The 27,317-nt window shown below is 40.9% G+C and overlaps 1 protein-coding gene across 50 annotated transcripts in view; it reads left to right on the top strand.

Moving 5' to 3' along the window:
• Window positions 1-27,317, top strand: part of LOC131132465 (ankyrin-3-like) — an 88,350-nt gene that overhangs the window by 23,573 nt on the left and 37,460 nt on the right. For 24 of the 50 annotated variants that reach the window (XM_078788092.1, XM_078788091.1, XM_078788086.1 and 21 more), the window contains exons 2-26: window positions 6,111-6,212; window positions 6,300-6,398; window positions 7,515-7,616; window positions 8,070-8,168; window positions 9,477-9,662; window positions 9,889-9,912; window positions 11,417-11,515; window positions 12,965-13,063; window positions 13,135-13,233; window positions 13,308-13,505; window positions 15,208-15,306; window positions 16,528-16,626; window positions 17,046-17,144; window positions 18,040-18,237; window positions 18,304-18,402; window positions 18,514-18,612; window positions 19,767-19,964; window positions 20,026-20,124; window positions 20,195-20,293; window positions 20,379-20,477; window positions 21,382-21,477; window positions 22,094-22,166; window positions 22,308-22,367; window positions 23,137-23,172; window positions 25,688-25,811. In XM_078788092.1, coding sequence (XP_078644218.1) covers window positions 6,111-6,212; window positions 6,300-6,398; window positions 7,515-7,616; window positions 8,070-8,168; window positions 9,477-9,662; window positions 9,889-9,912; window positions 11,417-11,515; window positions 12,965-13,063; window positions 13,135-13,233; window positions 13,308-13,505; window positions 15,208-15,306; window positions 16,528-16,626; window positions 17,046-17,144; window positions 18,040-18,237; window positions 18,304-18,402; window positions 18,514-18,612; window positions 19,767-19,964; window positions 20,026-20,124; window positions 20,195-20,293; window positions 20,379-20,477; window positions 21,382-21,477; window positions 22,094-22,166; window positions 22,308-22,367; window positions 23,137-23,172; window positions 25,688-25,811 — 2,684 coding nt within the window. The remainder of the gene's footprint in view (window positions 1-6,110; window positions 6,213-6,299; window positions 6,399-7,514; window positions 7,617-8,069; window positions 8,169-9,476; window positions 9,663-9,888; window positions 9,913-11,416; window positions 11,516-12,964; window positions 13,064-13,134; window positions 13,234-13,307; window positions 13,506-15,207; window positions 15,307-16,527; window positions 16,627-17,045; window positions 17,145-18,039; window positions 18,238-18,303; window positions 18,403-18,513; window positions 18,613-19,766; window positions 19,965-20,025; window positions 20,125-20,194; window positions 20,294-20,378; window positions 20,478-21,381; window positions 21,478-22,093; window positions 22,167-22,307; window positions 22,368-23,136; window positions 23,173-25,687; window positions 25,812-27,317) is intronic. The other 26 variants (XM_078788075.1, XM_078788058.1, XM_078788073.1 and 23 more) reach the window with 10 other exon arrangements.

Here is a 27,317-nt window from a genome sequence, read left to right as displayed (position 1 = left end):
CGTGTACATGTTTCCCATAAGGATGGGGAATGGCGCAGTTCCCCTTTAATGCTCACAAGCTATCTCAGACGGTTTGGTTTTTATGCGTCCTCATGTTTTTTCTGCGTTCACCCTGCAGAAAAATAGCTGGAATGGAATTAAACCTCCCCTCTCAAAAAGCAGTGGGAGGTTTCACTCTGTCAAAAAAAGATGAGGACGCTGCTGGTTTCATCCTCCCATCCTCCTCCTCCTCCTCCTGCTGCAGATGAAGAAGTGGGCCAGTCCTTTCTTGTCTCCACACGTGCACATTCAGCAGGTTCGCCGCACGCCTCCTCCTCCTCTTCCTCGTCCTCTTCATCCTCCTTGTGGAGTCCAACCATGACAGCGCCATCCTTATTTTGCGAGTCACCACATATCATTATCATGATCATATTGCCTGTGGCGTTTATACAGGCTTTATTGTGGCCGCAGTTTGACACTGGAACAGATTATTTCTATTATTCCCAATGGGAACACTCTGTTTGCTTTTTAAGATGAAACCTGAGTCTCGCTGGTAATCTGGGCGTGTTTGATATCAGATTTGCACAGACGGACCCAAATGTGCTAATATTTACTGTCGAGCATCCATGGGGGGGGCACGGGGACGGGTGTTGATCTTGCAGGCCAGACAGTAAGTGCGTGTGTGCATGTAACACACTGATGCTGTAATGTCAGCGTGAAGCGGACGTTTTGAAGGTGAACACGCGGCAGGTGGAGTCCTGCGTGGGTCACACTCCTGTGTGTGTGTGTGTGTGTGTGTTAGACACCCTTTAACAAGGCAGCCATTGAAACTTACTGACAAACTTAACTGATGAGTGAAAGCATAGGCGACATCACAACAATGTCATATTTGGCGTGGCGGCGGCCATGACTCTGGCTAAAAGAGAGCACTAGCCTGGCACGGCGCCGCAGTTGTGCAGCACACACACTCATGTTGTGTGCTTTTTGTCTTCATTTATTCATGACCAGCAGCGAGTGCTCGATCTGCCCCCGTCAGGGGAGATTAACCACTCCAGCGCCGCAGCTGCCGATGCTTGCTGTCTTTATTCTTCATGCAGGGGGGGTGTCTAAGCGAGGGCCAGGGCGGGGCTGTAAACACGCCGGATGCGCCACAGCAATGTGGAAGTTGTTCCGGAGAGGATGCTGAGAGTTTAGCCGCCTTTTTATTATCCTCCTCCATCTGTATCTCAAGAGCCGGGACTGCAGTAGCCGGGCGGCCAATCAGATTGCAGCGTGCTACAACCAGTCAGGAGCGGGACAACACGCACGCACGCGCACACGCTAGCATCTCCGTTTTTGCCCACCCCTGTTGATGCCATAACATAAACAAAGCAATAACACAAGCGTTGTATTGTTATGGGAATGGTTTAATTTCATTTGAACATCAGATTACAATTGAATACATCACTTCTAGTAAGTTTTCATCACATAATTCTGACTTTATTGCCATTCTATTTGGACTTTATTGTCATAATATTATGACTTTATTCCCAAAGTAATTTGAATGAATGTGGGTGGGAATGTTTTTTTTATGTCTATATGTGATTGGCTGGCTCGCCCGAAGACAGCTGGGATAGGCTCCAGCATACCCCTGCGACCCTAGCATAAAAAAAGATGGATGGATGTCATAACAGTATTTATTTTTTTATTTTCAGCAACCTAATTTTCCAAAAATTACAACTTCAATTGTTGTTTATTTCTTTTAATATTAGAAATAAAGCAACAAAATAACTAATAATAATAAATCAGTCCTTTTTTGTGGTAAAACATTCCACTGTTCTCAAATATCTTCGTTTTATTTTTATTTTTCTACCCAAAATAAGATCAAGAATAAAGAAAATCAATCAATCGGTAATAAATAAATATAATAATAATAAAACGGCAAATAATAAAAACTTAAGAAGCCACATATAGTTGGTGGGTAGACAAATTATTTTTTAAATTGAACAAATTAAGATTAAAATGAACAAAGCATTATTAGGGCCCTGTAGACATGACAAAACACGACTATAGTCACATTTATACTCTTTTTTTATTTACAACATATTGCGCAACTGCAGGGTCTTGAGACACATGCTAACTCGCAAACAAGAGAGCTAGCGACCTAAACGGTAGCCTTCAAGTTATTTCCTTTAAACTTAAATAGCCAAAAACCTACCACTTCCACACGGATGCGGAGGATAACTATTAACAGTTATTTAATCTTTAACATGAAAATTTTTTCTGGGTACATGATACCATACAGCATCCATATCAAACTTGCGCGGGCCGCACTAACATTAAACTTTCATATCAAGGCGGGGGCCTCAAACTAGTGTCCTGCGGGCCACATATGGCCCGCGGGCCGTGTGTTTGAAACCCCTGCTGTATGTGATTAAACGTCATTAAACATAACGTTTTTTTGTCAAGCGCTGAGATTTTGCACTTTCTTCTGTGGTCCTGGAATGCACCATCGTGGCTTAAGACAACTTTAATTAGCAGCAGCTTAAAGTGAATATATGATGGAAGGTCGTTATTCGGTCAGTATGGATTCAGACTTCTTTCTACCCTGAGCTGATTTTTAAGATGTGTAGCAAAGCCTGGTTTTGGTGGGTGTATACGGGTGCATAGGCTCATTTAGCTAGGAGACGGTATCATGTCCATGAGGAACTTTTTCCTTGATGGAACTTGAAAAGCAAGCGTTTGAGTGCCTCTTCTTTCAAAAATGGAGCAAACAAGGGGTGGGGGGGGTGATAGATTTTTGATAGATGAGATTAAATGACTGTTTACACCTGCTAACACCTTCAAGTGTGGTGTTTGGATGCTACGCCGCCGCCTCCTAAAAAGTGTTTTGTCTCTTTAAAATACCTGAAGGAACCTTGTAAAGCCCGCTAATCTCCTTGCCCTCAAAGCCTCGTCTGCTGCCTTTGTGTTTGTGTCCGTCTGCGCTAATTTTGGAAGCAGAGTAAGGTGAGCCAAGCCCAGGACCGGAGCTTCTGGTGAACAACATGGCAGCTTTGCGTGCCTTCACTTGGCCTTATGTGTAGCCAACAGTAATGTGGGCTTTTGTAGGGAGGATGGTGGGGGCAGTGTGTGGATATGGTGAGTCATTATGGATGTACTGTTGCTTTAAGAATACACTTTTGGAGTTTGGGATTAGGGTTAGGTTAAGGGGGTCATTCCCTGGGAATGTGTTTTAGGTGGTTTGGGGTTTAAGGGTAGGGATTTCAAGTATGGGTTTGGTTTAGGGATTTTGGTTATGGGGGGGTGGGTTGGGGGTTTGGGGTCAGGTTAGTGTTTGGCTGTTAGGGTTTGGGCTTCAGGGTTAGGGCATTGCTTTGACCCTGTTTACCTGAACTGAGTCTTGTGCCTGTTGACACTCATTATATACACTCATTATAAATCTTGCTTTACTACAAAACAATGGTGTCCATAATGGTGACAGTTGCTGGGTTGGTTAAGGTTTGATTCCCATAGCAGCGTAATTGGATATCGGAAATTGCAGATACCACCTGCAGAAAAGCAAACATAGCTAGAGTACCAGCAAATGTATCCAAAAGTCTGTAACCGAACATGGCTAGAAGAATATCAAAACAGAGATAAAAGAATATTCGCAAACCTAGCCAAAAGACTATCAGCCAACATCGCAGGAAGAACGTCAGCAAACTTGGCAAGGAGAATATTAAAACGTAGCTAAAAGAGTAACAGCGAACATACCTGTAGCTAAAAGAATATCAGCAAACATAGACAACAGAGAATCAGTGAACATAGCCAAAAAATATCAGTAAATGTAGCAAAAAAAATCTGCAAATGTAGCCAGAAGAATATCCGCAAAAGTAGCTAAAAAAGTATCAGCGAACGTACCTGTAGCTACAAGAATAATAGCAAACGAAGCTAAAAGAATGTCAGCAAGCATAAACAAAAGAATATCAGTGAGCGTAGCCAAAATAATATTAGCAAAGATATCCAAACTAACCTGGCCAAAATCAATCATCATGGAGAAAGAATCCTATCAATAGAGGAGAATGACATCACACTTCTGTTCAGGATCAAATGTGCTTATAACACACATATACACACACACACACACACACACACACATATACACACACACATTGTCCCGTGCTGCAAGTTAAGAGATTATTAGCGGACCTCTTCTGTCTGACCCCTCACTTCCTCCCTCCCCCATGCTCTGGACTTTCTCACTGCATGCCAGGTATTTTTAGCTTGGACATAAAGCCCCCCCCACCCAGCCCCCCACCTCCTCCCGTACCCCCTCCCTCCCCCCTGCCATCCTCAGTGAGGACTCCAGCGCGGCGGCGCTCGGGTTTCACACTCCTTGCTGCAGGCTGAGGCTCAACATGGCCGTGGAGGAAGCGGCCGACTGTCCCGTGGTAAGTCTTCTTGACCCCCCCGCCCCCCCAACCCTCACCACCAGCACCTCCATCCGAGACAGGACGAGGGTTTTAGGGCCTGCGGGGACTTAGTAGTACTGACTGTAGTGTGGATGCTGCAGGATGAATTGGGGTGACATTTTGGGTTCTGGGGGTGGGGGGTGGCAGCGTTCTGCAGTGGCGGCTGGTGCGTCCTCACTGCAGCTTTGATTGCACCTGCATACATTTCTGATGATGATGATGGTGATGATGATGATGAGGATGAGTGTTCTTGGAGATGTGAACAGCTGACCTTGGATGCTAGCACCCTCGTCATAAGTAGCATCAGACTTATGAACCAGTCAGCCTGCACACGCACATGCTTATTATTTGCTTATGTTGTTGTTTTACGTTCTTGGCGTGTGCTTAGCATGACCGGCGTTTAAGGTTACACGTTAAGGTCCACCCCCGCCTCGACCATATGTGCTGTAGGCCATGTTTGTGGACGTTGACTGTCGGTTTACAGTGGGACAAAGGTCACTGGCATCGTGTAACGTATACGTGCAGGGGTGGCGTTCTTTGCATGTCTCTGGCAGGTAAATAGTTTGCCAGAATGTCCAAACATTTTGCCATTTTGTGTGTCTGTCATGACATGAATCCCTTGTTTGAATCCCTTTGCGGGGGTGCTGGAGCCTATCCCAGCTGTCTTCGGGCGAGAGGCCGGGTACACCCTGGACTAGTCACCAGCCAATCCCAGGGCACATATGGACAAACAACCATTCCTCGGGCGAGCCAGCCAATCCCAGGGCACATATAGACAAACAACCATTCACACTCACATTCATACCTATGGACAATTTGGAGTGGCCAATTAACCTAGCATGTTTTTGGAATGGGGGAGGAAACTGGAGTACCCGGCGAAAACCGAGGCTGAGACCGAGGATGGGATTGGACTCTGGTCACCTAGCTGTGAGGTCTGCGCGCAAACCACTTGTCCGCCGTGCAGCCCCAAGTAGATTTCCTGATTCGTCAATGGAATGTATTTGTAGTAAGATCATATAAAACCTATTTACTTTCTAAAGGCGGGTTTTAACATTAGAGCCCTCTAGACATGAAATAACATCCCTATGGTCACCTTTACACTCCTTTACACTTCACTGCTCTACATTTTGTTGTATTCCGCTGGTTTCAGTTTCGAGTTCAGCTTGTACAGTATAAGTTATGAATAAATAGATATCAGTTTTTCAACAGTATTTCAAATCCCCCATGACAGAAAATAATTGACAAACACTAAATTTAGGCAAAAAATCAAACAAAATGTGCTTAAATATGCATCAGTAATTTACAAATTGAACATTTTTATTGTTGTGGCATTGAAAACCTTTTTACGGCCTTCTAAATAGTGGTTCTAAAATTCCAACCTTCTAAACACAGCTTTTAACATTAGAGCCCTCTTGACATGACATAACACCCCTATACTCACCTTTACATTCCCAATACAGTAGACATAATAAGACGGGGGTGGACAGGAAGTGACGTTAGGGGTTCAGAGTTGAGTTTTAGTTATATCAACCCATGTTAAGGATTATTGTACTTTTTGCGAGAGCATTCAAACCTGCAATAAAAGCCTGTTGTTTTGGCGATCAAGTCAAAGAGTCTATTTATGTGATGCAACTTAAAAAAAAAACAAAAAAGACACACAGATATAAATATCATTATTTCCATCTTTTTTATCTTCAGACTGACGTCAACGCCTGCTACCTACGAGCAGCTCGCGCCGGCAACTTGGAGAAGGCGCTGGACTACCTGAAGAATGGCGTGGACATCAACATTTGCAATCAGGTAACGCTCACGTTCATCACCTTCACCACTGAGACCGCTCCCCCCGACCGCGACGACAAATGAAACGATGTGAACGTGTCGCAACAGAACGGCCTGAACGCGCTGCACCTGGCCTCCAAGGAGGGTCACGTGGAGGTGGTGGCCGAGCTCCTCCAGCAGGGCGCCAACGTGGATGCCGCCACCAAGGTGCGTCATTCTTGTTTTTGTGTGTAAATGAAAACAGAAGTCACCAGTCAAAGATCCTGTGTATGACAGGGGCGTTGCTGAAGTCAAAATTCCTCTGCAGCAATGGCCACTTTGTCTATATTGTCAAAAGTTTGGGGTCATGTTCTCATTCATTTGAATGCAAACTTGTCTCAATACTTTTGACTGGTACTGTATATTTCCTTATGTTGCGCCTTGTTTTTTATTACGTTTTTCAGTCAAAAGTTTGGGGACATGTTGTCATTGATTTGAATGCAAACTTGTCTCAATACTTTTGACTGGTACTGTATATTTCCTTATGTTGCGCCTTGTTTTTTTATTATTTTTTTCAGTCAAAAGTTTGGGGACATGTTGTCATTGATTTGAATGCAAACTTGTCTCAATACTTTTGACTGGTACTGTATATTGCCCTGTGTTGCACCTTGTTTTTTTTATCAATTTGTATTACAGTCAAAAGTTTGGGGTCATGTTCTCATTCATTTGAATGCAAACTTGTCTCAATACTTTTGACTGGTACTGTATATTTCCCTATGTTGCACCTTGTTTTGTAATCAAAGTTTGGAGACACGTTGCCATTCATTTGAATGCAAATGTGTCCCATTACTTATGACTGGCCCCGTTTTTTACCTTTGTTGGCTTGAACCAAAATACATTTCAGGTTTGTGTTATGGATGCCGAAAACAATTAGTTGAATATCTTTTAATAAATGTCATTAATAATGAATGTATTTTATTTTTGGAACATGGCAAGGGCTAAAAAGTTGTGAGATGTCATTCATTTGACTGCAAAAGCGTCCCAATAATTTTGACTGGTACTTTATATGGACCTATGTTGGATATTTTTTTCAAGTTTTTTATAAAAAGTTGTTGTCAGAAGTTTGGGGACACTTTGTAATTCAATTCAATGCATTACCGTCTCAATACTTTTGACTGACTAAAGCATTTATCGTATTATAGGTGACAAAACCAATTAGTCTAATATCTAATCGTATCCATCAATCAACTGAAGGCTAACAAAAACCAACTGGCCCCAGGGCCGCTCTTTGGACACCTCTGCTCTACATTAAAATATTAACATTTTAGTTTCATTTTTCCAAAGCAGAAAGGCAACACCGCCCTGCACATCGCGTCTCTGGCCGGCCAGACGGAAGTGGTGAAGGAGCTGGTCAGTCACGGAGCCAACATCAATGCTCAGTCGCAGGTAAAGGACACAACAACAACTAGAACACGTATGGTATGAATATGACGCATATAACAACCACGGTGATGCCGCTGTTGGCATTCTAACACTAAACGCGCCGCAGTGGATCAGGTGGGGGTCACCGATGTTGCAGCTGAAAGCAACACATACAGTAGTGTCAAAATAAAGCTTTATTTAAAACGTTATTCTTCACTTTTTTATTTTTTATTTTTTAAAGTTGAAAGCGTGGCGTTTCGATGGGGAGGGGGATGCAGATACACACTTTATCTTCTCTTATCAGGTGTAAGCTATGCACACAGGTGGCAATACGTGCTTGACACTTGTAGAAGCATTGTGGACTCTGTGTGTGTGTGTGTGTGTGTGTGTGTGTGTGTGTGTGTGTGAGACAGGGATGATAGGTGGCAGCAGGGTTTCACTGATGAAATCGAACCTTTTTTTTCTGTTTGTCTCCAGAATGGCTTCACGCCGTTGTACATGGCGGCGCAGGAGAATCACCTGGATGTGGTGCAGTTCCTGTTGGACCATGGCGCCAGTCAGAGCATCGCCACCGAGGTGAACGCCAGCAGATATGCTACCAATTCTTTCTTTGGGCATTGGTTAGCAGCTGCCTTGAGCTTAGCACATGGGGTTACCAAAGTGCAACCCGGGGGCTATTTATGGACCACAGTTGTTTTTTGTTTTTTTTATTGGCTTGTGGCACACTCTGAAACTATAATGCAACAAAAACAAATAATAAAAACAATAGCAAAAATGGAAAAATCCGCAGTTAATTTACAAAAACATCAAAATATGATATATTTTAAAATTTGTTTAGAATAATGTTGTAATATTATGAGGGAAAATACCGTAATTTTATAACTATGTTTTTGTAAAGTTGCAAAATTAAATTAAAATTTGACAAAAAAAATTGGTTGTGGAAAACATTGTAATGTTATGGGAATAAATAATAGTAAATAATAATATATAATAAATAATAATAAATTAATCAATAAATAATTACAAGGAAAAAATGTCCAAAAAAACAGAAAATGGACAGAAATGAAAAAAAAGTTTATGAGAATAAAGTCAAAATATTAAGACGAATAAGTTGTATTTTAACCATGGGGAAAAAAGTAGTATACGAGTATACAAGAATGAACTCGTAATATTACAAGGAAAAATAATGCCATTTTATGAGTATAGAGTTGAAATATTAAAGAAAATTTTACAATTTTTAAAAGAAACAAACAGAGCAAAACATTGCAATAAAGTCAAAATATTACAAGAATAAAATTTAGAAGAAGAAAGTTGAAACAGTTGGTAAAAAAAAACTGAACACAGAAATTTAACCAGAATAAATTCAAAATGTTGAGAAATTTGTGTTCTAGTCATAAGAAAAAATAAACACATAATGTTTGTAGTAGCATATAGTCGGAATATTAATATAAGATGGTATTTTTAAAAGTTGTAATATTATGAGAAACACAATGAAGTTGTCATGTTGGGAAAATGATGTTGTTGAAAATGTTAATGGGACATATATAAGTACATATATTACGGGGAAAGGTTATCATAATTACTTAGATGTGGTGGCGCCGCCCTTTTGGAGAGGAAGTTGTCCATCTAAATAGCATAACAGCACGCTAGCTAGTCACCGGAAAACATTTTCAGCACATCAGCAAAACATACGCGCATTATAGCGATCTAATGGACGTTATTTATTATGTATTGTCTCAAACTAAGACCGGAACAACATTCAATTAAAAGCGCTAAATGAATGGCAACCCACCATCCACCAGTACCGGTCTGGACTTTGTTTTTTCACAGAGGTCCACCACACAAATATTAACTCGCTTAACTCACTCCTCAACCCCCCCGCAGGACGGCTTCACCCCCCTGGCGGTGGCGCTGCAGCAAGGCCACGACCAGGTGGTGTCGCTGCTCCTGGAGAACGACACCAAGGGCAAGGTGCGCCTCCCTGCGCTGCACATCGCCGCCAGGAAAGACGACACCAAGGCCGCCGCCCTCCTGCTGCAGAGCGACCACAACGCCGACGTGGAGTCTAAGGTGGGCCGTCGGGCGCACGCTAATTTTATTAGCATCATTTAGGCCGACCGAGCGCACATTGCGAGGGGGGGGGGCGTGGCGTGGCGGCATCCGGTTGTGCGTCCGCATTTCATGGAGTGCGTGGCCATCATGCCGCTTAGTGTCGTACTTGTGGTACACTAACCACCCCATTCTCCCCGCCCCCCTCCTCTTTCTTGCCCCGCCCCCTCTGACTTTTTGTTTCTAGATGATGGTGAATAGAACAACAGAGGTACACGCCTTCTCTTCCTTCCTCTCTTCTTCTTCCTCCTCACCCATGGTCGCCATCGCAAAGCCTTCAGGCTGCTAGCATGAGCGCCAAATGCTAGCATGAAAGCTTTTGCTGCCTTGTGACGTCCGCATCTCATTTCAGCCTTGTCGTTTGTGCGCACACTCACTCTTACCGACTTCTATTGTAGCCACGTTAGCTTAGCTCAGCTTAGCATGAAGGCTGTCAACGTGGTTTTAGCCACGCCGCGTTCTAACGCTGTGATTGGCAGCTCATTTGTGCCAGACAAAACGAAGCGACATCACTCGACAGACGGGTCTTCTCGGTGACATCTGGTTTTTGGTTCTGGACCTCAAAATCCGCAATGAATGGGAATAACGCCCGTAAAAAAAAAGGCTGCTATGGTGTGTTCGAGGATCGCTGAACATAAGAGCAATTGTTCGATCCCCAGCAGCCATGTCCAATGAACTGCTCTACTGGGAATAATCAATGATGGGAAGAAGTAGGAATTTCGTAGCTGCCTTTTGAGTGTTAAGTTGCCGTGTGATGAGTTTAGTGTTCCTTGTAAGATGATACCTTGAGTCAAACTGATTTGTGAGTTTTCTCATAGCTCATGATTGGCTTGCATGGGTTTTATGACGTGGGCCATTTTGTATTTATTATTATTATATTATTTATTTGTATTTAAGGTTAAGGTTAACTCATGGATTTTGCAATGTGCAACCCGCAACCCGCCTCTCCCCCGCGGGACAAAGACACTGAATGGGGTTCATTCACTTCCTTTCAATCTGCTATAAAACCAACACGCCCAGGTGAACTCTCTTGTCATCCAGCCTGTTTCAAAGATTCATGCACACGTCAGTATATCAAGTCCGGCAAAATGATTGGGTTTGTTTTTATTTCTTGTGCAGTCAATTGATTTATTTATTATGTATTATATTATTTTATTTATAATTTTTTTTATTTATTTTTATTTATTTATTATTATTATTTGTCAACAAATATTGCATATTTAAGCAATTTTCAAAAATTGCCTAAATGAAGAATAGCTGTAATAATGTTTAAAAAAAATATTTTTTGAAGGCCATGAAGAGGTTTTTTTTTTCTTCTAACGACGGAAATATTCCATTTCTAAATAAGGAATCCTACTGGGTGGAGGTCTGGAACCAATGAACCGCGATAAAAAAGGTTTTACAGTATTACAGTAGGTAGTACTTGAGTATTGAAGATGCACGTAGTCCTGCATGTGGACTTTGGAAAAGGAGTGTCGTGTTCCTGCATGTTATTGATGAGACGGCGGCTAAAACGCTTCATGTCTTCAAGGCTTTTTGAATGAAACTTTCTTGTCAAGCGCACGTGTCGCTGAGCTTTGTGCCGCTTTGCCCGGTTGGCTAGCTAGCTAGCTAGCTTGATTGATGCACGGCGTCCCATCATCACGCTTGGCTTTGCTGACGAGGACCTTCTCGTCTGGTCTGTGTTTCATCATGGTTTCGTCTTTGTGTCTCAGAGCGGCTTCACGCCTCTCCACATCGCCGCTCACTACGGGAACATCAACGTAGCGACGCTGCTGCTCAACAGAGGCGCCGCCGTGGATTTCAAGGCACGGGTTAGTGTGTGTGTGCGTGTGTGTGACACGTATGTAACACGCCAGCTGTCCTTGCCACTCTATTTTGTACCTAAAATGTCCTGCATTAGGGTGCAGACCTCCCCCAGGGACAAACAATCCTAATTTAGACCACCGTTATCTTCAACCATGTGTTCTTCCTTGGCCCACCACACCTATAAAAAGTTGATGGCATACATTTTGCCTAACAACTTTGTGGTGAAAAAGCATATTATTATTGTATTGTATTTTTATTTCTTACTTAAGTATTTTTTGTAAATATTCCTTTTGTATTATTAAGACTTTATTCCCATAATATCATAACTTTTTCCCAATTAAATTGTTCCAAATATTATAATTTATTTTTTCTTTAACATTTGAACTCTCTGAATGACTAAAATGACTATTTTTCCAAGTTATTACGCTCCTGAAATTGCAATCTTTTTTGACGTTTTTGCTCAACTATTTAAACTTTCTTCTCCTAATATTATGACTTTATTCCTGTAATATTTTAAAATTTTCACCTAAAGAAATTCTCCTAATTGTCGTTATTTTTATTTTTACTAAGTAAATTTTTTCGTTGTTTCTCATATGATGATTTTTAAGAAAAAGTATTTTTTCTTTACAATTCAACTTTAAGCTAAACTAAAATGACATTATTTCTCCTAATATTATGAAGTTATTATTTTAATTAAATTGTTTTCTTGTATTACAACTTTTTTTCTGTGCAATAAACCTGTGGCTTGATCAACATGTACACAGCTGTGGGAGTAATACTGGAGTAATACAAATATGTAAAAAAGTACATATTTAGTTTAAATGACTACATTTCATGGTAATGTCAAAAATGCTATTTTTAGTTGTATTCATTCAATATGCAATCAGCTCAATGTGTAGGACACTTTGCTAAATAAAAATAGTTATAGAAAATTATTAAAATGTAATAACATTAATTTAAAATATTTACAAATGTAAAAAATGAATAAAAAATGTATTTTATTTATTTTATTTCGTCTGTTGACATGATGCATAATGCTGAGCTCTTAAATGCACTGCTGCCACCTTGTGGCCGTTTTTATGGCTTGAAACTGCTCTGAAGTGAAATTAATTAGCGGAGGGTTTATTAAAAATGGGTTGGGTTTATAAAAACGTTTTTCTATTGAATGAGTTAGTTTGTAAACAAATGCAGAATTTTTAGAATTTTGGTCAAACATTTTGAAATTTAGTTTAGTATTTAGTGCTTCATTGTTGCATATTACTGTAATACGAGTTATATATGTTATATATGTTATATTACTGTTATATTGCTGACAGGCCCAAAGCTAATGTGGCTAGCAGACAGCGGCTAACGTGGGTTTCCTCCTCTAGAGAGAGAAGTATTGACATGGCGTGCTAATGGAATGGAGTCAGTGTTTGTTTCCAAAGTGATGTTTTGTTTTCATCCGCGTCCAGAACGACATCACGCCGCTGCACGTGGCCTCCAAGCGTGGGAACGGCAACATGGTGCGGCTTCTGCTGGAGAGAGGAGCCAAGATAGACGCGCGGACTAAGGTACCTGGCAGGTCCACAAGCCATACATGACATCATGATTGCTCGCTAAAGTCCCGCCTTCGATTCCTCAGGACGGTCTGACGCCGCTCCACTGCGGCGCCAGGAGCGGCCACGAGCAGGTGGTGGAGATGTTGCTCAGCAGGGGCGCCCCCATCCTCTCCAAAACCAAGGTACGCGCCCCCCCCCACTACGTTTGTCCACACGCTTCCTTAACGTCTTTGTCCCTGCTAACTCCACTCGGCAGAACGGGCTGTCGCCGCTCCACATGGCAACGCAGGGCGACCACCTCAACTGCGTCCAGCTGCTGCTGCATCACGACGCGCCCGTGGACGACGTGACCAACGACTACTTGACGGCGCTGCACGTGGCCGCCCACTGCGGACACTACAAGGTGGCCAAGGTCATCGTGGATAAAAAGGCCAACCCCAACGCCAAGGCCTTGGTGAGCAGGAGCTTCCATGTCACACTGGAGGGGGGCGTTGCAATGCAGGGAGAGAAGACTTATAAGGCTTATCGGGGGGAGGAAGTGTCAGTAATCGGAGCGCTACACTGCTTAGTTGTCACTTCCATTTCTTAGGAATCCTTTCACATGCCTGGAAGTGCCGTCTTTCATTTCGGAGCATTTTACCACCAAAACTTCACTTCATGTTTCACTTTCACTTTCCTTTTCTTTCACGCAATGCGATAAGCTGATAAGCTAAGTTGGTTACAGTTTGTTACAGTGTTTTTTTTTAATTTAAAAATTTCACTTTCCTCTGATTTCAGCGTCTCAAATAGGAATATTTTCCATTCAAGCAAACCTGCGATCAATAAAATATTTATTTTATGATATATTGCAGACCAAACCAATAAATGGTCATTTTGATTTGATCATATAGGGCCTGCGCCTGTTTTTTTGTTAGTTTTTATTGGCCTGCAGCACTTTAAACTAATTTAAATTAGATTTAATTAATTAATTTTAATTACAAAAAATTTAAAAATCTGCAGTAAAAGTCAAAATATTAAGTGGAAAAAAAAGTATTACGAGAATAAAGTCGGAATGTTATAGGTAAAATAATGTCATACGACATAATGTCTGAAATTTTTTATTTTTTTACAAAAGGTGTAATATTATAAGCAAACAAAACAATGACTAAAGTTATTTTTGGAAAATTAGGTTGCAGAAGAAGGCATAATGTTTGGATAATAAAGTCACAATATTATGGGAATAAAGTCCGAATTACAAGAAGAAATTAACAAGAAGAAAAAGCTAGAATTTAGTACGAATAAAATCTAAATATTCTAACAATAAAAGCATTGAATTGAAATGAACTTTTTTAAGTGTTTTACAAACATTAATTTAAAATATTTACAGATGTCAAAAATTTATAAAAAATGTATTTTATTTATTTTATTTAATCTGTTGACATGATGCCTGTTGCCACCTTGTGGCCGTTTTTATTGCTTGGAAATGTTCGGAAGTGAAATTAATTATCGGAGAGTTACGTCGCTTGGGTTTATAAAAAAAAATAATAATAATATTGAATGAGTTAGTTTGTAAACCAACGCAGCATTTACAATTTTGGTCACACTTTTTGAAATTTAGTTTGAATTATTATTTAAAATATTTGTAATAATTAAATATATTATTATCTGAATTTTTTATATTTTTATTGCTTTCAAATAAATTTTTGTTGCCATGTTTATCCTAGTGGCGCCCCCAATTGGTAGCACAAATAGCAGTCCTGTCCCCACTTGAGTTTCTCCAATGTCCCCCAAAGTAGCTTGCTAGAGCGAGCATGCTACATGCTACAAGCTACAATAAGGGTAATAATGGAGGAGGACAAAGCAGCGGCGTCCCGGTGTAAGACAACCATGACGGGTGTGTAAGAGGAGACGTCTGGGTGTGGTTCTTCCAGCTTGGGAAAAGGGGAAAAAAAAAGTGGGATGAAGTCATAGCGCTGAATGTCTTTAACCGAGCAGGAAGGAGAAGACGTTTGTGTTCCTTCGAGGCTAACTTTGCATTGTGAGGGAATTCTTTCCACGCATGCTCGTTCGCTGGGGGGGGGGCAAAAGACAGGCTGGATTTTCCGCCCGTCGTTCCAAATGTGTCCCGCCTCAGGCGGCGTTCTTTGGGATCACCAGCTTGGAATTTTGTCTTCTAGAATGGTTTCACGCCGCTGCACATCGCCTGCAAGAAGAACCGGGTCAAGGTGATGGAGCTCCTCCTGAAGCACGGCGCCTCCATCCAGGCCGTCACTGAGGTGCGTTGCCGCCATCTTTGCTCGGGATTTCTAGAAGGTGCACATCACGGGATGGACAAAAGTCTTGGGACACAATGAAGGCTCAGGCTAGCTTTATCTTATGTATGGTATGCGGCGTTTCCCGTACGTTTACTTCCAATGCTTTTCCTCACTCATAGACACATTATAATGGGACTGTCTGTCAATGTAGCTTGTCGTTACAACTTCGTACAGTAGATGGCATCGTAACGCTCGTCAGAACTTCTTATACGCACTGCTTGAAAAACCTCAAAATAAAAAATAATGCATAAAATTAATCATATATAACATTTATTATAATACTAAACTAAGTAACATAAAAATGTTGTATTTAAAATGTTTTCAAGAAATTATAAAATATGTAAAATAAATGTAAAATATATTAAAAAATATACAAAAATACATATAATATAAAATGTAACAAGAAACGACAGAATATATTGCCAAACATTTATTTTACATTTTAATGTGTTTTGATATTATATAGTACATATATTGTACATGCGTTGACCCGCATGCAATATTATATACATATGCAACATGTGGATGCCTAAGTTAAAATTTAATGAATAATACATCAAATTAATAATATAATAAATAACAATCCAACTTTATTATTTACAATAAAATCTAAAAAAATATTTTAAAAAAATTAAAATAATGTAAAATCAAACGACACAAATTTTTGACACATTTATTTCAAATTTCAGCATTGATTTTTTAGCTTGAAATTTTTTGAAAATAAAATAAACAATACAATTTTATTATTCATAATAAAATGTCAGGCTGCACGGCGGTCAAGTGGTTAGCTAGGAGACCCGAGTTCAATTCCACTCTCGGCCATCTCTGTGTGGAGTTTGCATGTTCTCCCCGTGCATGCGTGGGTTTTCTCTGGGTACTCCGGTTTCCTCCCACATTCAAAAAACATGCTAGGTTAATTGGCCACTCCAAATTGTCCATAGGTATGAATGTGAGTGTGAATGGTTGTTTGTCTACATGTGCCCTGTGATTGGCTGGCCACCAGTCCAGGGTGGACCCCGCCTCTCGCCCGAAGACAGCTGGGATAGGCTCCAGCACCCCCGAGATCACCGTTACGTTACATTAAGGATCATCACCCACTCACATTTGTACAATGAAAAAAATGCAGGTATTAAAAATTCCAAATGGCGTTCCAGTGATGCAATCTCGTTTTTGTCCCGGCAGTCCGGCCTGACTCCCATCCACGTCGCGGCGTTCATGGGACATGAAAACATCGTCCACCAGCTCATCAACCACGGAGCTTCGCCCAACACCAGCAATGTGGTGAGTACTGGAAATATGGGAATTTATTTACACTATGTATTTTCACAACCACAACGACCACATGTGGAGACTAAGACACATAAAAAGTAGACAACACGAGAACGTCTCCCGTGTGGGATGATATTATTCCCATGTGTAGCATTCCCAATGCGAGCGTTCCTGGGCTGCTCTCTGAACCGGCTGTAAACTCCTTAAAAAAAAAAAAAAAAGGGGAGGGGAAAAAGTGCTGCACAGTTAACTCATCAACCTCAAGTATTTGGCCGCCCACGCCGTGTCTGTGGCAGGGTTGCCGTGGAAACGAGCATTATGGGACGTGCAAAGCAGGAGCGCTTCATTTCTACACCTCTGTGTCTGGTTGGAAAACTACTTTTGTGGTTGGTCAGTCCTGATTTCCATGCACGTACCTGTGTGTGTGCCAGAGAGGCGAGACTGCTCTCCACATGGCTGCAAGGGCGGGACAATCCAATGTGGTCCGGTATTTGGTCCAGAATGGGGCACGAGTCGACGCCAAGGCCAAGGTAATGTAATGTAAGGTAGTGTGTGTGTGTGTGTGAGACTAAGTGCATGACCACATGCCTGTGACTATTTTTAGAAAAATATATTTATCTATCCATTTTGGTCCTTCAGCCAAGCTATTTTAGGTAGTCTGGAAGTAATTAGTGATAGTTACCCCCCCCCCCCCCCCCCCCAAAAAAAAAAAAAAATTGAATTAGTACTGAATGACCTCTTCCTAAATGTATTTGAGTACCATGGAAAGTAATGATTGCATTATTGAACGCCACACTTTGAACTTGTTGTTGCATGGAGCTATCCTGATGTGACGTTTGTGAACGAGTCAGGTCTTTTGAACGACTCTTTGAATCCCCTATATACCTATATCTGCACATTGGTTCTCATTGTTCACTGAAAAACATTAAATTCTTTTATTTAAATTTCAGTATGATACCGATATTACAGCCTTGAATATTGGCCGATACTGATATCAGTATGATATTTTTATTTGTATTTTTATTTTTATTTTTATTTTTATTTTTATTTTTATTTTTATTTTTATTTTTATTTTTATTTTTATTTTTATTTTTATTTTTATTTTTATTTTTATTTTTATTTTTATTTGAGTTACTCCACTACAAAAGTAACTGTTACCAGTAAAAGTAGGTGGGGCATGATGGCAAGCGTTTGGTGGCCCAGAATCACGTGGCCCCCCCCCCCACAGGTGGGGCCAAAGGTGTTCGGCGGCAGCTGAAATCCAAAATAATAATTTTTAATGCCGTTACTCCCAACGCCGGTTTTTAGGTGTGTAAAAACGGACACCAGCGTACATAAAAAAAAAAAAACGCAAATCCGCGGTACACACCTAATATTCCACACGTGCTCGGTGGTAAGCCACACCCCCTTGTTGACTGCGGACAGGACGACCAGACGCCGCTCCACATCTCCAGCCGTCTGGGCAAGCAAGACATCGTCCAGCAGCTTCTGACCAACGGAGCGTCTCCCGACACGACCACCAGCTCGGGATACACGCCGCTACATCTGGCGGCCCGGGAGGGACACCGTGAGGTGGCGGCGGTGCTCCTGGACCACGGGGCCACTTTGGGCATCACCACCAAGGTTAATTCACGACCTTGCAGCGATTCATAACATAAATAAATGTTTTGTTTGTTTTTTTAACCACAGAAGGGCTTCACTCCTCTTCATGTGGCGGCAAAGTACGGCAAGATGGAGGTGGCCAACCTTCTCTTGCAGAAGAACGCCGAGCCCGACGCTGCCGGGAAGGTACTCAAACGCTAATTTACCTTCCTGAGCGTGTGCACTGCGTCACAGCAAGCTTTGTGTGTGTGGAAGCCACCTAACTATGTGTGTGTGTTTGTGTGTGTTTGTGTCCAGAGTGGACTAACTCCACTGCATGTGGCCTCGCACTACGATAACCAGAAGGTGGCGCTGCTGTTGCTCAAGCAGGGAGCTTCGCCGTATGCCGCTGCCAAGGTAAGAGCCTGACGGTGTTGGATCATGTTAGCTTCAAAACGATGGCATCTCGCTGCATTCCTTGTAGCATGGCAGCAATTTTGGAATGCTCATTACTGCCACCCACAGGACCGGAGTGGGAAAACAGCCACCCGAGGTTAAAAAAAAATCAGTGTCCTGTTTTGTTTCTGCGCATATGAGTTTTGAAAATGTGTCTGACGTGTTAGCAAGTATTCGGTTATCATAGCTTAGCATGTTTGTTTGCACCTTTACAAACCGCAGAATTTTGAAAAAAATAATAACTTAAAGGCATTTAAAATCACGAGATGTGATGTAGCGTAACTGCATGTTTGCTAAGACAATTCTGCATATCATATGCCTTAAATTTGCTTCTTAATGTTGGAAACGTAACGGCACCCCCCGCAGATAGCGCCATCAAACCACTTTCACAAAAGAGTAACCAGAAAAAAAAAACGACAAAAAAGTTGCCCCAGGAAATAAAATGTTGCCAGAAAAAATTGACACAATAAAGTTACCAGAAAAAATGGGCAAATAAATAGTTACCAGAAAAAACGGACTAACAAATGTTACCAGAGAAAATAGACTCAAAATATGTATGAGAAGCAATGACATGTTAGCAAGTATCCGGTTAGCATAGCTTAGCATGTTTTTGTTTTTTTCCCGTCATGTTAGTTTTTATTTCATCTTTTTTGCAAGAAGTTATGTTATGTTGGAAACATAAAAGCAATATTCATTTTTTCCCTTGCAGATAGCGCCATCAAACCACTTTCGCAAAAATGTTACCAGAAAAAAATGCCACAAAAAAAGTTACCAGAAAAAATGGGCAAATAAATAGTTACCAGAAAAAATGGACTAACAAACGTTACCAGAGAAAATGTTAAGAGTTAAAATATGTATGAGAAGCAATGACATGTTAGCAAGTATCCGGTTAGCATAGCTTAGCATGTTTTGTTTTGTTTTTTTTTTTTTAAACCCCAACTATTTGGCTGATAAACCACACATGACAGGAAGTAGGAAGTCGAAGACAATGGCAGTGTCTCAGGTGGTAGACTGGTAGATGGTTGCCGGTTTGATCCTGAATGGATTTCCACCACATTTGCTCTACATTTTACACGATGGTATTTTGAAGTATCGCGTTTGTTCTTCCGGCCCAGAATGGTTATACGCCGCTCCACATCGCCTCCAAGAAGAACCAGATGGAGATCGCCACCACGCTGCTGGAGTACGGCGCCTCCACCAACAGCGTGACGCGGCAAGGCATCACGCCGCTGCACCTGGCCGCCCAGGAAGGCCACGTGGACGTGGTGACGCTGTTGCTGGCGCGAGACGCTCCGGTCAACACCGGCAATAAGGTTTTTGACCACAAGCCAATAGCATGTTAGCACAAAGCTAGCATTTTTTTTCTTCTTCCAGTATGGTTTGACGCCTCTCCATCTGGCCGCCCAGGAGGATAAAGTCAACGTGGCCGAAGTTCTGGTCAACCACGGGGCCACCGTAGACCCCGAGACCAAGGTGAGCTTGGAAAAGATCCTTCTTTTATTTACGTTTGACAAATATTGTCATGGTGCTTGTGTGTCATCAGTTGGGCTACACCCCCCTCCACGTGGCCTGCCACTATGGCAACGTGAAGATGGTCAACTTCCTGCTGAAAAACCAGGCCAAGGTCAACGCCAAAACCAAGGTGCTCATTTTCCAGGCCGGCCGGCTGCGTGGAGTCCGAGCGAACTCTGGCGGCATCACACTCATTTGTTTTTGTTGATCCGCAGAACGGCTACACGCCTCTTCATCAGGCCGCGCAGCAGGGACACACCCACATCATCAACCTGCTGCTGCATCACGGGGCCTCGCCCAACGAACTCACCACGGTGAGCACGCACGCGGCCAGTGGGCGGTCTTTCATTCTCAGAGGGATCTAATCGTATTTTAAAAGCCACCATAAGGAGCAGGATGTGACCTTAATTGGGAAAATATCCTCAGCTCTTTTTTTCTGGTCGTTTTTCGTAATTTTTTCACCTTCTGGTTGCAATTTTTTTTCGGTACCTTTTTATTTGTCGCTCTCGTCTGGCAACTTTTTGTTGTGCTGGTTGCCTAATTATGTCAAACTTTTTGTTGATTTTTTTCTGGTAACTATTTATTTGTAAAAAAAATTTTTTTTGTCGTGGAAATTTTTTTTGGCCATTTATTTGTGGTAACTATTTATTTGTACATTTTTGTCTGGGACCTTTTTTATTTGTAATTTTTTTTCAATACATTTTATCTGTATTTTTTGGAAATATTTTTCTAGTTTTGTTTTTTCTGGTAACGTTTTGGTCTTTTTTTCTGCTAAATTTTTATTGTCCTGGAAAGTTTTTTTTTTTGTTATTGTTTTTCTAGTAACTATTTATTTGTACATTTTTTTCTGGTACCCTTTTTATTTGTAAATTTTCTTCAATACATTTCATCTGTATTTTTTGGAAATATTTTTCTGGATTTGTACATTTTTTCTGGTACCTTTTGTGATTTTTTTTTTTCCCGGGTGTCTCTTTTTTTGTCCATTTTTTCTGGTCACATCTTTCAGTCAATTTTTTTTCCCTGGTAATCACTTTTCTGGGGTTTTTTTGTGTTTTTCTCCTGGTAGCCATTTTACTTGAATTTCCACTTGTATCCATATCCCAAACCGATGGACTTCCTTGCCTAAGCACCTATAAAGTTGTGTGGGAATTCCTGAAGCCGTCTGTGGTCATCCTGCTGGAGAAGAAACCCTAACGGTGGACCTTTTTGTCCTTGCAGAACGGGAACAGTGCTCTGTCCATCGCCAGGAGACTGGGCTACATTTCAGTGGTGGACACGCTCAAGGTCGTCACAGAGGAGACACTGACCACTCAGGTGCGTCATGCTCGGCCGGCTCGCTAACAAATGTTACCAGAAAAAATAGACTCAAAAATATGTATGAGAAGCAAACAGACACAAAATATGAACAAGATTTAAAAAAATAATAATTTTTACCAGAAAAAAAAATGGAAAACTGCCTGGCTGGCAGAAAAAAAGCAGAATTAATGGACACAAAATAATAATAATAATAATAATAAAATAATTGACACACAAAAGAAAAAAAAAAACATACAAAAAAAATTACCAGAAAAAACTGACAAAGTTACCAGAAAAAAGGACAAAAAAATAAGTTACCAGAATTAACAGAAAAAACAAATAACGGAAAAAAACTGACACACGAGGTACCAGAAAAAAACATTTTTAAAAAAATTAAGAAAAAAAAATCTCATAATTAACATGAAAAAGTTGCCAGAAAAAATTAACAAAAATATGTTATCATAATGAACAGAAAAAAACATGTAAAAAATGTTGCCAGAAAAAAACAGACAAATAAAGTTACCCAAAAAAAAAAGTTTGTGCCGTGTCATTGCTGATTGCCCAATCCCGTGGAGGTAAGATAAGTAAAATAAGCGCATGTCCACTAATGAGGAATTTTTGCATTTTTTGTCAGACGGTGACGGAGAAACACAAGATGAACGTTCCGGAGACCATGAACGAGGTGTTGGACATGTCGGACGATGACGGTGAGTTCTGCTCTTTGACCAAATTGAATTGGGTCCAAGTCGTCATCCCTTGGCTTTCACTTCTCTTTCCTGACTCAGCATCCATCATTCCTTTCATTCCATCATTTCCTCTAACATCTTTCCTCCATCCCCATCACACAGTCTGTAAGGCCAATGTTCCCGAAAAGATCACAGAGGACTATTTGTCTGATGTTGATGAAGGTACTTGTCACCCTTTCATCCTTTTTATTCAGAATATTTGCTCTTTTCTTCTCCATCTTGTCATCATTTCTATGCTTTTTGCTTACAATTATTCTTATCTATTTATTTGGTGCCCAAATGCGTCATGTTCTGTACTCTTTTACCATTTTGTTCACATCATGTATACGCTATTTTGAATCAGTGAACGCATCTGCTAGGTGACTGGCCACAATAAAAGGCCACTCCAATATGTGCAGTTCTGTCACAGTGTCACGGTGCCACGGATGCTGAGAGAGCGTGCAATGGGAATGCTGACTGCACACGTGCATTTTGGAGTGGCCTTTTATTGTAGCCAATATTTGGGAGAAATAGGCTTTTTGTGTACAAGCGAAAGCCGCAACAAAAGAGTTGGGTTTTTATTTTTGTTGAGTGTGATACCAGATTTACTGTCATGCGTTCATCCGATTCTGAGGTGCCAAAATGTTGCCAGTCAGCCTTTTCTCTCGGTTTCCATGGCGACAGGAGTGGAGTGTGTGTGTGACGGCTTTCTTTTCTGTCGGCCCCGCGTTGTTTGCACACACACACTTGATCTTTTGTGAGTGTCGCTTCACACAATCGGGCCAAAGCAAACACACCATCAACAGGCGGACATGTTTCCCCCTCCAAATAGCGGCTCAGCCGGGACCCTCCGAAAAAAAACAAAGTCACGTCCCGGTGGAGGGTCTCCCAGCGTTTGGCCATGTGAAGTATAATCGGTGTGTTTGTGTTTTGTTTTTTTTTATCGGAACAGAGATGGATTGTGGGAATGTCTGCATCAGCTACTCCTGTAAGTCGGAAGCAGCAACCTTGATTTGTTTTTCTTGCTACTAACACAAACGGCTTCCCGTACGTTTCGCCTCCAAGTTTGGCTCACGTAACCGTACACTGAAAAAAATGATTGAAAAATTACTGTCATTTGTTATACCTAAAGTTATTAGTTTTTCTCAAATTATATTTATGATGTGGGTTACTGGAAATACATTTTTAATCTTAAGACAAAGAAAGAAACAGCATTCATACAACGTAAAAAAATAATTCATAACAAAGACTTACAATTTTATCCTTTGTTACAACTTATTTTTTTTTTATTTTTACTATTACATATAAGTGTAGATTTTACTTTGTTATAAACTAATTTAATTGCTGTAATTTTGTTACATGCAGTTTTTAGTATTACTTTTTTTTTCATTTCAAATTTTTTTAGTTTTCTCAAATAAAATTTCTGATTCAGTATAAAAAAAAAATTTCATTTCAATTTTTTTTCTCAAAATTTCTGATTCAGTACAAAGTATAATTTTCATTATACCTTAATTAATATATTATATTTAGTCCAAAACAAAAGTGTTACTTGTAGGTCAATATTTTTTTTTGCCCTTTTACAAGTTAAAATTTCACCACAAACATTTTTTTAATATAAAAAAATATAAAACTAGAATTCACTGAACTGATCTGCTGCAAATAAAACTAAAAAGAGAAAAATTATCTTCAAAAGATCATTTATTTGTGATGATTCTGAAAATTGCATCACCTTTCAAAATAATAATAATAAATAAATACCATTAAAAACGGTGTTCTTAGGAGTACAGCAGGCCAGTGTGCGTTTTACACAATAACATTTACGGAAAAAAGAACTTTAACTACCATTTAAGTAGAATTGTTTCATTTCATTTTGTCCAGGGGGAGTGTAAAAAAAATAAAAAAATAAAACGAAAAAAAAGACAAAATCAGATTTAACCTGGAAACTATTTCTATTTCCAATTAGACTCATTTAAAAATGCTCTTTAAAGGATTGATGCAGTGGTTTCATTTTTTTCAGTGTAAGCACACACGTACACACACACACACACACACACGTACACGCACACACACACCCACCCTCACAGCAACCCACTTCTAATTTGGGACCACCCCCGCCCCTCCTCCTTATGTAAACTGTTAGTGTCAGCCGGCCGGCCGTGTTTTCCAAAGTAGAATGGATTCCCTCGGTCGAAGCGATTGAGTTTTAAAGGCGGCAACACGCGTTGCTGTGCTACGCTCGTATTATCATGCAATGGCGTTGCTCGGCGTTTTGCAACTAGCTGACGTTAGCGTCTATTTTCAACACGGCTCCATTTGAAATTATCTTTTCCCCTTTATAGTCGGGAACTGATATTTTCCTGAAACTTACCTATGTTCCACTGCTGATTACTAAAGAACACAAAAAGGTAGAAACAAACTTTTTTTTTTTTGGTGACGAAAGACAGGAGTCGAATGTTTCTTTTAGCGGGTTCCATGTTTATATATCGACATAGAACACAATATTCTGTATGCCTTTGAATATTAGTCAAAATTAATATTTTTTATCGGCAATAATGTTTTGGGTATTTATCGTGCAGCAAAATGTGTAACGGAGACAGGTGTGCCTAATGTTGTATAATATCGTATAAATATACGCACGTGACTTAATTGATTAAGCAAGTGAGTTAGCGGTAGACGCTAGCTTAATCAAGTTGGACAACTTTAGTGTGAGTCACACCCTGCTTGCTATTTGTGTCACACACACACACACACACACACACACACACACACACACACACACACACACTGGATTATCCCAACGGAGGGAGGGTAGGCGGGAGAAAGCGGATCTGTTTGCGTGATCGAGCCCGGCTGGGAGCGACAGACGTTCCAGGCAGGGGACGTTCCCCCCCCAAAAGAAGAAGCGGAATGAAGTGCTTCCGAAGCAGAGGTGAGTTTGTGCTAGGCTCCCAAACGATCCCAAAATAATGGTTTGGAATGCCAGCAAATGAGGTCCGTGGAAGTTTATGGCTCGGGGGGGGGGGGGGGGGGGGGTGCAGCAGCAGTAAGGGTATGAGGTGACAGGGGTGTGGGGGGGTGGGAGGGATCGGGTTGGAATGCCGTCCCCTTTCATTCTTTATTTGCCGGTCGCTTCTCCGCCTGCATGCACTTGCTCCCCTTCTTCTCCTCTTTGTGACTCCTCCTCCTCGTCTGAAGTGGGAGGTCATGAGGGGGCTACAGTACACGCTACGCTAGCACAGCGCCGTGCACTAACTGCTCTTCTTCTCTAAAGTAGGTTTCCACCTCTAACACACTCTTGCTTTTGTTAACACGCTTTTGAGCGATGCGGCGTTCCCGGTGTGGAGGCCTTGGAGGTCTTCCAGGAGGAGTTTGAGCATGTGCTTCTTTAGGACCAGCGTTTTAGTGGCCGTGTGTGTCCTGATGCTGGAGATCCTCACTGGTCCATCTTCCAGTTCTCCACGAGGATTCATCCACTTCTGTGTTTGTGTGTTTGTCCGGCCAAGGTGACGACGCAATGACGGGGGACACGGACAAGTACCTGGCCCCCCAGGACCTGCGGGAGCTGGGCGACGACTCGCTGCCCCAGGAGGGGTACATGGGATTCAGCGTGGGCGCTCGCTCGCAGAGGTAGGACACCATGTTTTCAGCATCCGCCCATGTTCTCATGAGTTGATAAATGAAAAGGGCGGCAGTGACAGTAATACGGGGGCGTCCCGGGACCACCCGACATGAAAATGGGAGACAAGTCTATCATTTCCTTCACTTGGTTGGTCCGCCTTTGAGAGAGGAGGCCATCTAACGCTCGCTTTTCAAGATCCATTTTCTATGCCACTTATCCTAACTAGCATCACGAGTATGCTGGAGCCTATCCCGGTGGTTTTGGGCGAGAAGCACGGTACACCCTGGACTGGTGACCAGCCAATCACAGGGCACATATAGACAAACAACCATTCACACTCACATTCATACCTATGGACAATTTGGAGTGGCTAATTAACCTAGCATGTTTTTGGAATGTGGGAGGAAACCGGAGTACCCGGACAAAACATACAAACTCGAAGTGGATTCGAACCCGGGTCTTCCTGATCTCCTGACTGTGTAGCCTACATGCTAACCACTTTGTTAAAAGAAAGGCTTTGCCACACATCTTAAAATCAGTTATGGGAGATGTTTTTGTTTTTTAGTTTTTATTTTCTTTCCGCAAACCTACTAACTTTATATTTATATTTATACTTTATTCTGAAATTGTCCTTGTAAATTTTTATATTGTAATATTGTGACTTCATTCCCAGAATATGAGCTTTTACCAACTTAATTTTCCCAAAATTACAACTTTTTTTGTTTCTCATTTTATGGCTTCAAAAAAAATTTTTTTGTTTAATATTTCAACCCTATGGTGCTAAGATTTTCCTCATAATGTTACAAGTTCACTTTTTATAAATAATTTAATTTTATCTCATAATATCCTTAATATTTTGACTATTTTTAAATATTTTTTTTTCCATTTCTGATGGTTTTTTTTATTTTCTAACTCTTTACACGTTCTTCTTGCAATTTTTTCCCCATAATTCTTCAATAAAAATCTATATTTTGATATTATTCTTGTAACATAACTTTTTTTTCTGCAACCTAATTTTCCTATTTTCCTAAATTTTTACTTTATTTGTTGTTTTGTTTGTTTCTCATAATTTTACAACTTAAAAAGTAGTTATTTCTCTTTAATATTTCAGCTGTATGTTACTAAAATATTATTTTTCCTCATTATTACATTATTATTACAAGACGTTATGCTTGCAAAATGTTGAGTTTCTTGTTTGATTACTACTTATGTTATTATACTTATGTTATTATATTATATTTTTTATTATATTATCTTTCAAATGTGAAATAAGAGAAGCCACCTGCCACAAATGGCCCCCAGGCTGCACTTTGGACACCAATGTTGGGCGATATGTTTCATGTACCGGTAAACTAACATAGATTCTTTCCATGATAAGAAAATAACTTCTACTTTTTTAATGATAAACGTCAACAAATGTGCGTCACAATTTGGGGGGTGTGTCTCTGCATGTCTGAGGAGTGACACACTTGTCCACCGAGCCACAGGAAATTAGAAACATGTTCGATTGCATG

The sequence above is a fragment of the Doryrhamphus excisus genome, linkage group LG2 (assembly GCF_037039965.1).
Source record: "Doryrhamphus excisus strain RoL-2023G ecotype Guam linkage group LG2, RoL_Dexc_Guam_v1.1, whole genome shotgun sequence".
In the NCBI taxonomy this organism is placed as follows: domain Eukaryota; kingdom Metazoa; phylum Chordata; class Actinopteri; order Syngnathiformes; family Syngnathidae; genus Doryrhamphus; species Doryrhamphus excisus.
This window is presented reverse-complemented; position numbering and strand designations above follow the sequence as displayed.